General features: G+C 41.8%; 1 protein-coding gene across 1 annotated transcript in view; it reads right to left on the bottom strand.

Annotated features, from left to right (window-relative positions):
- Positions 1–3,510: 3,510 nt before the first annotated feature.
- LOC140731471 (patched domain-containing protein 3-like) overlaps positions 3,511–17,093 on the bottom strand; it is a 37,443-nt gene continuing 23,860 nt past the window's right edge. Inside the window, exon 4 of the mRNA XM_073052954.1 lies at positions 3,511–5,669. Coding sequence (XP_072909055.1) covers positions 3,955–5,669 — 1,715 coding nt within the window. The 3' untranslated portion in view covers positions 3,511–3,954. The remainder of the gene's footprint in view (positions 5,670–17,093) is intronic.

Raw genomic sequence — 17,093 nt, 5'->3', positions numbered from 1 at the left:
CTCCAATGCTACATTCTCTCTCCCTCCCTCATCTTCACTCACACTCATTCCCTTTCCCTCTCCTCCTGTTGCTTTCTTTTCTTTCCTTTGCTCCCTTTACTTTTGTCCATCTCCCTCTGTTCCTTCTCCCACAGTCGTCACCTGCATCAATCAGAGAGGATACTGCCTCTTTCAGAGGGCTTGAGTGTGAGGAGGGGGAAATGTACTTGGGTGTGAGCATGTGGTGGGATAGGTGGAGTGTTGTTGTCCAGGGTGACAGAGTTTGCATCAAACAGGCAACTTGAGACAGACCATGCTGGTTTCCTCAGGGTAGCATGATGGCACAATAGGTTGACACTGTTGCCCCCGTGCTCCCGGGCTCCAGGTTTGATCCTGATCTCACTTCATCATGAAGTTTGCAAACTCCCCCTATTTCCCCAGATGTTCTGGATTCCTTCCCCATTCCCAAATTTAGGCAATAAGTTAGTTGGCTATTGAACATTATCCAGAGATAAGGTAAATGGCAAAAAAATCAATACCAAGATGTGTGTGACAATATATTACAGAGCTACCAAAGGGGGTGTGGGACTGATGGGATAACTCTATTGGGAAGCAATGGGTCGAATGGTCTCCTTCTGCATTGTAATAAGTGTGTTGTTTCAGGGTCTCTGTTGGGAGAATTATTGGCTAACAGCTCTTTGATTGTTAATGGAAAGCCTCAATTCTCACACTGTTGACCACAATATCCAAACTATTTCTCTCTTTGTTCATGACTTGAACTTGCACAGGGTCAGAAAAACTGAGAGGAAAATAGTAATAGTGCATGAGATAGGCTCATTCCAATTGAAATCTCTATCTACCGGAAAGATCTAAAAACTACAAAAAACATTTTACAAGGATGATGCCAGGGCTTGAGGACCTGAGATATAGAGAAAAGTTGAGCAGGTTAGGATTTTATTTCCTGAGGTGTAGGAGAATGGGACCAAATATGCTAAATGTACAAAACATTCACTTTCCCTTTCACAAACCATAATCAAATAAACATGCTTTCACAATGACAATCTATAACTGACTTCTCCAAAGATTCAGCGTTTTAGGTGACGCTCTGTTTCTGATCAGGTGATGTGCTGTAGCTGCATGATGTGGGAGCTGGAGAAACACATTGCGGTTCCTGGTGGTCACATTGTAACAAGTGCTGGCTGCTCGAGGAACTCGTGCTCAAAGTTGATGACCTGGAATCTGAGCTTCAAACCCTGCCGTACATCAGGAAGAAGGAGAGTTACCTGGCTGCTTTGTTTCAGGAGATAGTCACACCCGTTAGATTAGCTGCCTCAAATTCGATCTGTGGTCAGGGACAAGAGGGTGTGACTGTGAGTGGGATCCAAGAGACAGTGCTGGAGGAGCCTCAGCTCTTAAACTGAGGTTAAGGTCTGAGATTCTTGCTCCCTTTGTTGTTGAGAGTGGGGGCTGTAGGAAGGATGAGCAACCTAACTGTGACACTTTGGTTCAGGGAGCTATTCAAGAGGGGGGAGAGAAGAGAAATGTGGTGTTAATTGGGGATAGTATAGTCAGGAGAATAGATAAAGTTCTCTGCTGCAGAGATAGAACATCCCAAAGGCTGCCTTCCCTACCTGGTGCCCGGGCTCGAGACATCTTATATGACCTGCAGAGGAATTTGCAGTGAAAGAGGAAGATCCAGTTGTCATGGTGACACAAGTGGGCATGATGCCACATCATCTAAATAAAGATGAGCAGACCATGTCGAGGATTCAATGGGCTCAAACACCATGAAAATCATTGTTTCAGCATTTCTATCCCTAATGTTCCTTCAGTAACGATGTACTATGCTTCCTCCACTGTTTTGCGGGAGCCTGCGTGATATTTTGCTATGAGTTGTTCATGCATTTACCTGAATTTTCAGGGAGTGAGGAGCAAGGGAGAAGACTGGCCTGCTGGATGGTCTCCCAACTGCAAGAGAATCAAGAAAACTCTTTCCCACCTCATCCACTGACCAGAGAAACTACGGAAACCCAGTTTTACAAATAAAAATTGCTAAATTGAAGAAAATTTGAAGCAATTTTATTTCTAAGTCTATTTCATAAATTAACTTAGTGAAAACAAATGAGGGGCATACATTTACAGTAATAATTCTGTTTTTTTTTCTGGTTATAAAATTGAAAGTGATCTGCTCAGGAGCATTTTCGAACCCCTATACACTGCAATGCTGATGAGCACAGGGTATCTGAAAGTCCCAGGCTGCAGAAGTAAAAGAAGATTTTAAAGACAATAAGTGACAACATAGTATAATTCAATGGGGTAATCGGTGAATGGGAAAAATCCCATTTGATGAAATTGTTGCAAACTTAATTGCGCACTTCAACCCAGATATCTAACATACTTAGTGTGACACTTTTACAGTTCAGGGCATCGGAGTTCAGTTCTTTTTTTTAATATTATTTATTTATTGAATTTTAGAAATTACAAGAATAAATGTAATAATGAAATGGTAAGAAAAGTGATATTAACCCTCCCCCCTCCCCTTAACCCTCCCCCCTTAACCCTTATCTAAAGAAAAAGAGAAAAAAAAAGAAAGAAAAGAGAAGAAAGATTGCCTGGATAGGAGTTCAGTTCTAACACCTGTCTGTAAGGAGCTTATAAGTCCTCCCCGTGAAATGTGTGGGTTTCCTCAGGGTGCTCCAGTTTCCTCCCACATTCCAAAGACATACCGGTTAGAAGGTTAATTGTAAATTGTCCTGTGATTAGGCTAATTTTGCTGGAAGGTGTAGCTTTTTGGGCCAGAAGGGCTGTTCCACACTTTATCTCCAAGTAAAATATTAAATATTTCAGTTTCAAACTCAACACACAGAGACAAATACCAGAGGAAGCAATTGCAAATCATATCGAGAGTATGAATAATTTAATAGAACTGTGTATTCGCAGAACACCCCTGGATAGTGTATTGGGAAACAGAATAATGAAGTGGTTAAGTGACAAGTCAGCACAGACCAAGCTTTCTTATAAACTAGAAACAATTTTTGAAAACACAACACTGAAACAAAACCTGCTGAAGTGTCATGGCCCCAAACATCGACTATACTCTTTTCCGTATATCCTGCCTGGCCTGCTGAGTTCCTCCAGCATTTTGTGTGTGTTGCTTGGATTTCCAGAATCTGCAGATTTTCTCTTGTTTGTGACTGAAATGTTGAAGAAGTTTTAGTCAGTCGAGGTGCAGATGTGAGCTTATTGGCAAGTAATGAACAAGAGAAATAAGTGGTCCTCAGAGGTGGATTATTTTGAGCAACATTTAATACAATACAATCGCCCACTTCACAATTGTTGCATAGGTTCATTTTACGAGGTGATATCATAAAACTGAATTAAACTTAGACAAGAAACTTCACACTCTACAGCACCAGTGAGTATCATGAATTTTAATTTATGAACATATTACAAAGATCGTAAACTAAAATAGTATACATTATATAAATACTCAATGCATTGAATGAATTATATCCAAAATTATTTCAGTACACTCTTCAGTAAACAAACGATTTAGTGATGATTAAGTACAAATACAAATGAAAGTAATTGAAAAAAATCAATAACCACCTTTTTTTGAAAGAGCGTCATTATTTTACATTATTTTACAGTGACACGAAGGCCAGAAGTAATTGGTGGACTGAGGAAGGGAGGATGACAAACAGATCTAATGAGGTGGGGGGGGGGGGGGTGGAGTTCGGAGACATGATAGATGGAACCAGACAAAGAAAAGGAGGAAGATTGAGCCAGGAGGAGGGTGGGGAGGGTGAGGTTGGGGACAGATCCTAGGGGATGATAAGCAGGAATACAAAGGCTACCAATGGTGGAGTCTGATATAAAGAAGGTAATAATGGTAACCATCAGGGGAGAGGGGAAAGGCAGACTGTTTGTTGCTCCAGAATCCAGCAGCTGCCACCCCTTTGTGTGTCCACAGTATTATGGACAATCTGGATCAGGCATTCCCACACATTTGCCATTTAGATTAAAGTTGCCAGGTTTTGGACTTCCATATGCTTCGTTGTAATATATGTGGTTTTTCTGCAAATTTACCACATTGTCTGTTCTTCCAAAATGTGACTGACCTTTGTTTGGTGAAAATCTTTCCGGCTGATTTGTTTCCTTGTTTGACTTTTTATTGAATCCACAGAAAGTTAGAAACACGGGCAGGAATACAAGACCATGAACTGCCCCATAAGATATGACAAGAAACATGATTTTAAAAAATGTCCTGAAGATGTAACTTCCTGCAGCGGCCAGCACAACCACACCCAGAATGGTTGAAACTGCTCCCTGGATAATGGGATACCCAAGAGCATACAATGCATCGATAGCTCGTTCATTGTAACTGCTTTTGCCACTTGAAACAAATGCATAGGAAATGTGAGCTGAAAAATCCACTGAAAAGCCGATGCAGATGACCAGATTAATCATCGATATGGAATCTAAATTTACATCCCAAAAAGCCATGAACCCAGTTACACCCACTAAAACCGATGCTGTTGCAAGTGTGACCCACAGAGAACAGACCGGATTAGGTATTAACAATAAAGCAATAAGAAGCATCGCAAGAGCAGCCACAACTACATTCTGTATTGTGTTGGTTACTATAACAAGATATTGATCAAAATAGATAAATGCAGAGTGATATACCAGCAAGGGAATTCTACATTTCTTTGCCAGATCTCTTAATTCAGTCAGTACGTTTTTTTCAGCAACTGAGCTATTGACATTCATGGTTTGAATGAAAAAACGTGAAGCAATAATGCTCTTATTATTTTCTGAAAAGTCAATATCTTGTTTGAATGCAGGGGCATACTGAAGGAATGTTGCTAAGTTTGTCATGAATATATCTTGCTTGTTTATATTTATACCATTACTTGCACTAACGTAGATACGAAGCCAGGACTCTGACAGTTCACGATCTACATATGAGAGGTTTTCAAATCTCTCCATACAGGTTTCAATATCACTCCGCACAGCGGGATTCCAATAATCTACAGATTCAGTGACAGTGACCATGACTCGTGGTCCGTACTCTGAGAAAAAATCTCTTTCCGCATCATAGAACGGAATCACGTATGAATCATCAAAGGCCAGATTTCTGAGATCAATTCCTTCCTTGATCTGTAAACAGCCATAAATACTGGCAGCTAAATATCCTAAATACAGGAAAACCACAGCTGCCTTGGTCCATCCATTGGTGAGGAATGGACCGTAATATTCCTTCATGAAGTAGTAGATTGGATGCTCTGATTCGGTACCTGTTTTCGGATCATAAGCCCCACCTACACAACACATGGTGGTCAGTGTAGATCCTCCTGGTTTAGGATTCTTGTCAACCTTTCTGAATGTCAGCCAGTGCCTGTTACTGGCTTCCCTTCTCCCATTCAGTGCAAGAACAGCTCCAAAAAATGTAATGTTATAAATAAAGCAGAACAGAACTGTTGTACCAGTGTAAACACAAAATGATTGCACAGATCGAAAAGGTGTCATGATGCCAATATAAAAGGCTAAAACATCAGTCAATGTGGTGATTGTGATGGAAACAGCTGCTTCAGCATACGTGTCTGCCAAGCGTTCTTCAACTTTATCTTTAACTTTTGTCTTTTGCCAGCCTGAAAGCATAACAAACATGTCGTCCACACCGATACCTGGAGATGTGAAAATATGATGAATTAGTTTGACACTTAATACCAGTGAAATACCTCAATTTAAAGTGAATAAAATTGCACATTGTATTGTCATTCTCACTGGAATAACATGTAATATTTGTTGATAGAGCTTGTCAAATACATTACAGGTGTACAATAGAAATTAGAAACCATATTATTGTAACAAGATGCAGACAAGATACCACCAAGTGCACTTACTAAACTTCTTCCAGGCCACAGGATTACTCTGCAATATTTTCCTGGTAAACAAACATGGTGTTGCATTTAATCAGAAATTAATATATTGAAGGAACCATTGTAGGCCATACAGCCAAGCACTACAGAAACAGGATCTTTGGCTCACTGTGTGCCTGCTGACTGTCAAGTACCTATCTGTTCTAACTGGGTTATGAAAAAAGATAGGACTAATCCACAAGTGCTGAACTGGAGCAGGGCTAATTTTGATGATATTATACAAGAACTTGCAAAGGTTGAATGGGAAACACTATTTGCAAGTGTACAGACATATGGCACGTGAGATGCTTTTAAAAGTGTGATAGGGAAAATCAGTGCCAACATGTGAGTGGTTAATGTATGGAGAGCATTTGATGGCTGTGTGCTATACTTGCTGGAGTTTAGAAGAATGAGGGAAGTAAAGGGCTTGTGGGGATAAAGAAGGGATACCAAAAGGGCTCCAAAGAGGAGAAAAGAGACATATGTCAGGCATGGGCAGATATGATCAAGTGAATCTTCTGAGGAGTTTAAGGGATATCGAAATATATTTATGAGTGAAATCACAAGTACACAAAGGGAACATGAGATAACTTTGGCAGATGAGTTACAGGAGATTCATAAAAGATTCTCCAAGTATATTTTGAAAGCACAATGTTAACTAGGGAGGGAATTGGTCCCTTTAAGGATTAATGTAGTTGACTGTGTGTAGACCCACGGGAGAAGTCTTAAATATTTGACATTGAGAGAGGAAAGATTTAAAAGGTACTTGAGCTGCAACTTTTCAACAGTGGCATGTGTGATGTGGAACCAGCAGCCAGCAGGTATGCACATTTCCAAAGTTTAAAAGATTTGTGGAAAAAGCATGGATAGGGGTTTCCAACATGGGGACCACATACCCCTTGATTAATGGTAGGGGTCCATAGCATAGAAAGGGTTGGGAACCTCTGGTATAGAGATAGATGGGCAAAAATCAGGCAAACAGGACTACATAGGTTGACAACTTGGGCTGAAGGAACTGTTGTCAATCTGTATAAATATGACTCCAATTTACCAGCAGTTGTGCTATAGTTTTTGGTGATTCGAGTACTTGTTCAGATACAGATGTCTCCATCACTTTCTCAGGCAGTGCTTCCAAGATAACAACTACTATTTGGGTGAAAATTGTTTCTTCAAGTTCCCTCTTCTCTTCCGATGGTTCACATTAAATTTATGCATTCTGGTTTTGAACATCTCCATTATGGGAAAATATATTTTATTGCTTTCTAACCTATCTGTGCATATCCATCAGATCATCCCCTCAGCCTCCCCTACTCCAGGGAAATCAAACCTAGCCTATTTAGTCTCTCCGTAAAACTGAAACTTTTGATTCCAGGCAACATTCTGGTGACAATCAAAAAAACAAAAAGAATGCAGACACTGGAAATCTAAAATAAAAACAAACCAAAAATGCTGGAAGTACTCAGCAAGATTAGTCACAATTATGGGAAGAGTCAACAGCAAGCCTGAAAGAGGTTCCTGGACAGTAAAAACATGAAAATGTCCAATACGTCAACAACTTGATCCATTTCAGACACCTGAAACACTGATTCTGTTTCTCTTCCCATTAGATTGCATTAGACCTGCTGAGTATTGCCAGCGTATTTTCCTTAATTGAGCTGGTAAACCTCCTTTGAACCCCCTGTGGTGCAATCACAACCTTTCTATATTGTAGTGAGCAGAACAATGTACAATTGTGCAGTTGTGGGAGTAACTAAAGTTTATAAAATTTTACTTTGAACTCCATGGTCTTCTCTTCTTCGGCTAATGAAAGCAAGTATCCTGTATACCTTCTGCATCACCATATTTACCTGTGCTTTCACCTTAGGGATCCATAGTTATACAGCATTGGCCCAATTTAAACATGCCAACCAATTTAACTTGTTCCATTTGCCCAAACACGACTCACATCCTTTTTAGCATTTTCAATCCTGTCCAAATATGTTTTAAAAATTGTAACTGTACCTGCCTTTATAGCTTTCTCTGGTAGTTCTTTCCATATACCAAGTTTCAAGTCTACACCTCTGAGGATTTATCTTGGGTCCAACATACCAATGCAATTACATAAGAAGGGTATGGCAGCTGCTACATTTCATGAGGAGTTTGAGGAGAATTAGTACGTCTCCAAAGACACTTGCAACTTTCTAAAGATGTACCCTGGTGAGCATTCTAACTGGTTGTATCACTGTCTGGTATGGAGGGGCCACTACCCAGGTGCATAAAAGGCTGCAGAAAGTTGTAAACTCTGCCAGCACCAGCATGGTCAGAAAGCAACCTCAGCATCCAGGATATCTCCAAAAGGCAAAGCTTCAAAAAGTCACTATCCATCATTAAGGACAACCAGCACCCAGGACGTGCCCTCTTCTCGTTGCTACCATCAAGGAGGATGTACACACACAGCATTTCTTCCCCCAGCCATCAGATTTCTGAATGGACAATGAACTCGTTGAACCCCAATTAACTCTACCTCAATATTTTCCCTCTCTTTTTGCACCACTTATTTAATTACATTTTCTTTTTTTTTGTATGTACTTCCTGTGTATTATTATGTAGATATTACAATGTATTGCTGCCGTGAAACAACAAATTTTATGACACAATCTATACCAGTGATAATAAAACTGATTCTGACTCTTCTATGTAAAAACTTGCTTCTCAGGTTCTAATAAAATTTTCTCCTCTCATTATAAGCTTGTGCCCTCTACTCTTGTATTCCCCTATCCTGGGGGAAAAAAACTGTGACCATCCACCTCAGTTATGCCCCGTATGATTTTGTAGATCTTTCTAAGGTCACCTCTCAACATCTTACACTCTAGCCTTGGCTTACAACTCAATCCTGCAGTCCTATTAACATAATTAGGAATCTTTTCTGCACCTTCTGTAGATTAATGGCATTCTGGGTGGCCAGAACTGCACACAGTACTCAAGTATTCCAACAATGACTTGTGCAGTGAAAAGGAGATACCCAATTCCTGTTCTCACTGCACTGACTGATGAACGCAAGAATTCCAAATCCTTCTTTCCCACCCTGAGCAGAAGTGATTCTGCAGATACTGGAAATCCAGATTAGCAAATACAAAATGCTGGAGGAACTCAGCAGGGCAGGCATAATCTGTGGAGAGGAATAAACAGTCGAAGTTTGAGGATGAGATCCTTCATCAGACCTGCTACAGATCTGATGAAGTGTCTCTGTCAGAATGCGCACTGGCAATATCGGAACCCAAGTGCAGAGGATATACAGACTTTAATGTGGAGACAGCAATGAGAGTTTATTCATCATAAATCTGAAAGAACGTCAGAGGCTCAGCCAAGCAACACTGAGAGAAATAACATTCTCAAAACTAGAACCCTGTGGTTAGTGCTTATCAGGCATCCACTTAAATATACAAGTAACATGATTGCCTGAACCTATCAAAATAAACTGAACAAACTTAAACAGAAAGCAGTAAGAGACCACATCAGAAAGAGTGAGTCGCTCAAGAAAAATACAAGGAACTCTAAGTGATTAACCAATTCAAGTGCCCTATAATCCTCAGAGCCCAACAATCTACGGCACCTTGCACATATAACTACATCGATATGTTGGGACCAGGTTCCTCAGAGATCTTGACACCCAGGAACTTGAAACTGCTCACTCCTAACTTCTAAATGCTCACTCCTTTCAATGCAGTTATAAAGAAGGCAAGACAGCGACCATACTTCATTTGGAGTTTGAAGAGATTTGGTATGTCAACAAATACACTCACAAACTTCTATAGATGTACCATTGAGAGTATTCTGACAGGCTGCATCACTGTGTGGAATGGGGAGAGGGGTGCTATTGCACCGGTCGGAAAGAAGCTGCAGAGTGTTGTAAATTTAGTTGGCTCTATCTTGGGTACTAGCCTATAAAGTGCCAAGAACATCTTCAAGAAGTGGTATCTCAGAAAGGCAGCATCCATTATTAAGGATGTCCAGCACCCAGGGCATGCCCTTTTCTCAGTGTTACCATCAGGTAGGAGGTACAGAAGCCTGAAGGCACACACTCAGCAATTCAGGAACAGCTTCTTTCCCTCTGCCATCTGATTTCTAAATGGACATTGAAGCTTTGAACACTACCGCACTTTTTTAGTATATATTATTTTTGTTTTTTGCATGACTTTTAATCTATTCAATACATGTATACTGTAATTGATTTGTTTATTTATTTATTTGTCTTCTTCTTCTTCTTCTTCTTCTTCTTCTTCTTATTCTTCTTCTTCTTCTTTTTCTATATTATGTATTGCATTGAACTGCTGCTGCTAAGTTAAAAAATTCCACGACATATGCCAGTGATAATAAACCTGATATGGATTCTGATTCTAAAGCATCTAAAACCTTCTCTTTTATACTGTGTTAATATTCTCTAGAACATCCCCTGAAATCTGCAAATACAATATTGTTCTCTAGTTATTACAGATGACAAGACCACACCCATATCCCCTGGCATCACATAGTTTCTCCCCTTGGTCCCTACTCTTTCCCTGGGTACCCTCTTTGCCTGTATGTATATAATGATAAAATGCTTTGCTATTTCCCTTAATCTTGTCTGCCATTGATACTTTGTGAACCTTCTTTGCCTTCCTGATTTCTTTCTTAATTTACATACACATTGAAGACATGGACACATTAAGATTCAGAATGAGGAATGCCTTGAAAATCATGGAATGGATACTGAAAGGAGATTGCTGATCAGCTTATTAAGACGTGAGGCGTCCTTCTTCTTAATGCTTCCTCCCCAACACGCCACCACAAAGAAGAGGGCGCTCTCAACAACTGACCTATAGAACATCTTCAGCATCTCACTGCAGACATTGAATGACGCCAACCTTCTAAGGAAGTACAGTCGACTCTGTGCCTTCCTGCACAAGGCATCTGTGTTGGCAGTCCAGTCTAGCTTCTCGTCCAACTGTACTCCCAGATACTTGTAGGTCTTAACCTGCTCCACACATTCTCCATTAATGATCACTGGCTCCATATGAGGCCTAGATCTCCTAAAGTCCACCACCATCTCCTTGGTCTTGGTGACATTGAGACGCAGGTAGTTTGAGTTGCACCATATCACAAAGTCCTGTATCAGTTTCCTATACTCCTCCTCCTGTCCATTCCTGACACACCCCACTATGGCCGTGTCATCAGCGAACTTCTGCACATGGCAGGACTCCGAGTTATATTGGAAGTCAGATGTGTACAGGGTGAACAGGACCGGAGAGAGTACGGTTCCCTGTGGCGCTCCTGTGCTGCTGACCACTGTGTCAGACCTACAGTCTCCCAACCGCACATACTGAGGTCTATCTGTCAAGTAGTCCACTATCCAATCCACCATGTGAGAGTCTACTCCCATCTCCGTTAGTTTGTGCTTTAAGATCTTGGGCTGTATGGTGTTAAAGGCACTGGAGAAGTCAAGGAATGTAATCCTCACAGCACAACTGACCCCATCTAGGTGAGAGAGTGATTTGTGCAGCAAATACGTGATAGCATCCTCCACTCCCACCTTCTCCTTATACGCAAACTGAAGCGGATCCCGGGCGTGCCTGGTTTGTGGCCTCAGATTCTGTATTATCAGCCGCTCCATGGTCTTCATCACGTGCAACGTCAAGGCAACAGGTCTGAAGTCATTCAACTCCTTTGGTTGTGGTTTCTTCGGTACTGGGACAATACAAGATGTTTTCCACTGTCTGGGTACTCTTCTCTGATCTAGACTCATGTTGAAGATGCGCTGTAGTGGTTCTCCCAGTTCAGTCGCACAGGCCCTCAGTAATCGTGGGGAAACTCCATCCGGTCCAGCCGCCTTGCTGGTACAGATCTTCCTCAGTTGACCTTCCACCTGTGCAGCCGTAAACCTGGGCGTGGGCCAGGTCTCCTGTGAGTGGCTATTTTCCTGTGAGGGAAGTAAGCCTGGTGTGGAGTTCTGCAGTGAGGGTGAGATTGTGCTGTCGTGGGCAAAGTACTGGAGAGTTTAACATCGGTAGCTGAGCGAAGGGCGCTGAGTAGGCTACGGTCAATTATGGAAAACCCTGAACATCCTCTACATAGCACCATCCAGAGACAGAGAAGCAGTTTCAGCGACAGGTTACTGTCGATGCAATGCTCCTCAGACAGGATGAAGAGGTCAATACTCCCCAATGCCATTAGGCTTTACAATTCAACTGCCAGGACTTAAGAACTTTTTTTTAAAGCTATTATTAATGCCTTTGAGTTAGTGATTTAGATGCATATCATATTATTACTGAGTTAAGTATTGTATGTAATGAGTTTTTGCTACAACAAGTGTATGGGACATTGGAAAAATGTTGAATTTCCCCATGGGGATGAATAAAGTATCTATCTATCTATCTATCTATCTATCATAATAGAGTACATGTCTCCTATGGTCTGAGAATCTAAGACCAGAGGATACAGCCTCAGAATAGAGCAGCGTCCTTTTTGAATGGAGATGAGGAGGAATTTCTTCAGCCAGAGAATGTGGTGAATCTGTGGAATTTGTTGCCACAGGCATTTGTTGAGGCCAAGTCCTTAAAAATATTTAAAGGAGAAGTTGATAGATTCTTGATTCGTCGAGGCATGAACGGATAGGGGAGAACGCAGGAGACCAGGCTCAGAGCAATAATGGGTCCGGGATGTTTCAGATCACATCCGAGATATCCTGCAGTGGGAAGGAGAAGAGCCAGAGATCATGGTACATGTTGATACCAATGACATAGGGAGGAAAAGGGAAGAGGTCCTGAAAGCAGACTACAGGGAGTTAGGAAGGAAGTTGAGAAGCAGGACCACAAAGGTAGTAATCTCAGAAATACTGCCTGTGCCACACAACAGTGAGAATAGGAATACAATGAGGTGGAGGATAAATGTGTGGCTGAGGGATTGGAGTAGGGGGCAGGGATTCAGATTTCTGGATCACTGGGTCCTCTTTTGGGGCAGGAGTGACCTGTACAAAAAGAACGGGTTGCACTTGAATCCCAGGGGACCAATATCCTGGCAGAGAGGTTTGCAAAGGCTACCGGGGAGAGTTTAAACTAGAGTTGTTGGGGGGTGGGAACTGAACCGAGCAACCAAACTGAAGAGACTGGGGAAAAGGACGAGGAAGCTTGTAAGCAGTGCGAGAGGGAGGATAGGCAGGTGATAGGGGACACGCTCAGACCAAAGGTTTAAGATGTGTCTATTTTTAACACAAGGAGTGTTGTGAACAAAGTGGATTAGCTTAAAGCATGGATCAGTACTTGGAGATATGATGTGGTGGCCATTACAGAGACTTGGATGGCTCGGGACAGGAATAGTTACTTCAAGTGCCAGGTTTTAGATGTTTCAGAAAGGACAGGGAGGGAGGCAAAAGAGGTGGGGTCATGGCACTGTTGATTAGAGATAGTATCACAGCTGCACAAAAGGTGGACACCATGGAGGGATTGTCTACGGAGTCTCTGTGGGTGGAGGTTTTGAAGAGGAAGGGGTCAATAACTTTACTGGATGTTTTTTATTGGCCGCCCAATAGTAACAGGGACATCTAGGAGCAGATAGGGAGACAGATCCTGGAAAGGTGTAATAATAACAGAGTTGTTGTGATGGGAGATTTTAATTTCCCAAACGTCGATTGGCATCTCCCTAGAGCAAGGAGTTTAGATAGGGTAGAGTTTGTTAGGTGTGTTCAGGAAGGATTCTTGACACAGTATGTAGATAAACCCACAAGAGGAGAGGCTGTACTTGATTTGGTATTGGGAAATGAACCTGGTCAGGTGTCAGATCTCTCAGTGGGAGAACATTTTGGAGATAGCGATCATAATTCTATCTCCTTTACAATAGCATTGGAGAGAGGTAGGAACAGATAAGTTAGAAAAGCGTTTAATTGGTGTAAGGGGAATTATGAGGCTATCAGGCAGGAAATTGGAGGTTTAGGTTGGAAACAGATGTTCTCAGGGATAAGTACAGAAGAAATGTGGCAAATGTTCAGAGGATATTTGTGTGGAGTTCTGCATAGGTACATTTCAATGAGACAGGGAAGTTATGGTAGGCTACAGGGACCGTGGTGTACAAAGGCTGTAATAAATCTAGTCAAGAAGAAAAGAAAAACTTACAAAAGGCTCAGAGAGCTAGGTAATGTTAGAGATCTAGAAGATTGTAAGGCTAATAGGAAGGAGCTTAAGAAGGAAATTAGGAGAGCCAGAAGGGGCCATGAGAAGGCCTTGGCAGGCAGGATTAAGGAAAACCCCAAGGCATTCTACAAGTATGCGAAGAGCAAGAGGATAAGATGTGAAAGAATAGGACCTATCAATTGTGACAGTGGGAAAGTGTGTATGGAACTGGAGGAAATAGCAGAGGTACTTAATTAATACTTTACTTCAGTATTCACTGTGTTGCCCTTAAGACATTTATTTAGCTTTATTACATTTTCGCTTTAATAATTCATTTGTAATTATTTTCTAGTTAAAGTTAAGGTTGATAACTACGTTGCAGTTGTTGAAGGTAAATTCATTATCTGTGATGTATCGCGGTATGTGATGACGTCACACCTGGTTTCACTGTATCGTGCAGGTAAATATCGGTATGGTGAAATGGGAAGGCGGGGGCTGGTGTGTGCAGGATCAGTGCAAGAAAAGTTCCATTGCTACGCACTAAGAAACGTCATAGAAGCAACACCGTAAGTTCATATGTCAGTCGATATGGTGAAGTAAAAATGTTAACACTGTTTCTGTTAAAAGAAATGACAGTTGATAAAGTTTATTTTCTTGTGCTATTGAAAGCGTTGCTGGATAGTTTGTGTTGAAGTATATTTAAAGCCGTTGATGGCGTAGGTAGATTCTGACTGTATGTTGTACTTTAATGAGACTTTAATGTAATATAGTTTGTTGTAGTTTTACTTTTACAAGTATTTATGATGTAAATGTGATGCCAAGTAGGAAACAAATACTGTATATATTTTGTATTGTTTTATCAACAGTTTTCACCATATGTTAATGAAGAAGAGTGAAAAGTAAACGGTTAATTTTACTACGATCCTGTCCTCATTGACTTCGGTTTAACTTGGTGTTAGTTCAGAGTTTCTACACCCTGCACAAGAACACTACAGTCACTATGGAAAAGGACGTTGGTGATTGCAGTGATAACTTGCAATAGACTGAAAAGCTTGAGCATGCAGATATTAAAAAAGAGGACGTGCTGGAGCTTTTGGAAAGCATCAAGTTGGATAAGTTGCCAGGATCGGATGAGATGTACCCTAGACCCCAGATGTGGGAGGCAAGGGAGGATATTGCTGAGCCTCTGGCGATGATCTTTGCATCAGCAATGGGGATGGGAGAGGTTCCCAAGGATTGGAGGGTTGCGCTTGTTATTCCTTTATTCAAGAAAGAGAGTAGAGAGAGCCCAGAAAATTATAGACTAGGGAGTCTTACCTCAGTGGTTGGTAAGATGATGAAGAAGATCCTGAGAGGCAGGATTTATGAACATTTGGAGAGGTATAATATGATTAGGAGTAATCAGGATGGCTTTCTCAAGGGCAGGTCATGCCTTACGGGCCTGATTGAATTTTCTGAAGATGTGACTAAACACAATGATGAAGGAAGAGCAGTAGATGTGTTGTATGTGGATTGCAGCAAGGCATTTGATAAGGTACCACATACAAAGCTTATTGAGAAAGTAAGGAGGCATGGGATCCAAGGGCACATTGCTTTGTGGATCCAGAACTGGCTTGCCCAAAGAAGGCAAAGAGTGGTTGTAGACAGGTCATATTCTGCATGGAGGTTGGTCACCAGTGGAGTGCCTCAGGGATTTGTTCTGGGACCCCTACTCTTTGGGATTTTTATAAATGACCTGGATGAGTAAGTGGAGGGATGGGTTAGTAATTTTGCTGATGACACTAAGGTTGGGTGTGTTGTGGACGATGTGGAGGGCTGTCAGAGGTTACAGAAGGACATTGATAGGATGCAAAACTGGGCTGAGAAGTGGCAGATGGAGTTCAACCCAGATAAGTGTGAAGTGGTTCATTTTGGTAGGTCAACTATGATGTCAGACTATGGTATTAATTATAAGACTCTTGGCAGTGTGGAGGATCAGAGGGATCTTGGTGTCTGAGTCCATAGGATGCTTAAAGCAGCTGCGCAGCTTGACTCTGTGGTTAAGAAGGCGTACGGTGTACTGGCCTTCATCAATCTTGGAATTGAATTTAGGAGCCAAGTTAATGTTGCAGCTATAAAGGACCCTAGTTCGACCCCATTTGGAGTACAGGTAGTCTGCGAGTTACAAACGTCCGACTTATGGACAACTCGTACTCACAAACCCAGGAAGGAGAACGCTGTCCGCCATTTTAAATCGTTGCCATTGACACTGTGTTGAGTGTGTAAATTTGTATTTGGCTTAAATTGTTCTTAGCAAGATTCACCCCGACCCCGCCACCCCCCCCCCCCGTTCTGGTCAGTTGGTGGCACAGTGAGATCAGCGCCGGGCTGGAGAATGGAGGTTCCCGATTTCGATCCAGTGACAGACCACTCCCGTGTGCTGGGTTGATGTCTACCCAGTGACTCCCATACCATCCGTGCCGGGTCGATGTCGAACTTGCAACTCAACCTCGTAAAAAAACCACTGCCACCTCCAGTTTAAATTCCCACGCGGAATATCGTGGAGGATTAAATACCCAAACCCAGGACAGCCCCCACTTGTCCCATTTAACCTGTCTCAGTGCGGTGGACTTTCGAACCCGGAGAATTCAGTGCAGTAGTCCTTAGGACCCAGCAGGCCTCGGGAGCCGGTGGAGCTCAGGACCCGCCGCCTGCAGTGTTTCTGTTCCATTGACGGGAAGCAAAGCGATTGAAAATAAAGTGGAAATAATAAAGCGTTTAGAAAGAGGTGAAATGTCATCGGTCATTGGAAAAGCATTAGGCTACAGTCGGTCAACGATCGGAACAATGTTAAAGGATAAAGTGAGAATAATGGAGCATGTGAAAGGCCCTGCCCCCATGAAAGCTACAATTATTACTAAGCAATGCAGTGGTTTAATTATTGGAATTCATATGTTCCTTAAGTGTTTTATATGCATAGAAAGGTAAAATATACACTATATACTAAGACAAACGTTTGATTAACTGATGCTAAATAATACCGGTTGTACTTGTTCCAACTTACATACAAATCTGACTTAAAGACAGACTC

The sequence above is a fragment of the Hemitrygon akajei genome, chromosome 8 (assembly GCF_048418815.1).
Source record: "Hemitrygon akajei chromosome 8, sHemAka1.3, whole genome shotgun sequence".
In the NCBI taxonomy this organism is placed as follows: domain Eukaryota; kingdom Metazoa; phylum Chordata; class Chondrichthyes; order Myliobatiformes; family Dasyatidae; genus Hemitrygon; species Hemitrygon akajei.
This window is presented reverse-complemented; position numbering and strand designations above follow the sequence as displayed.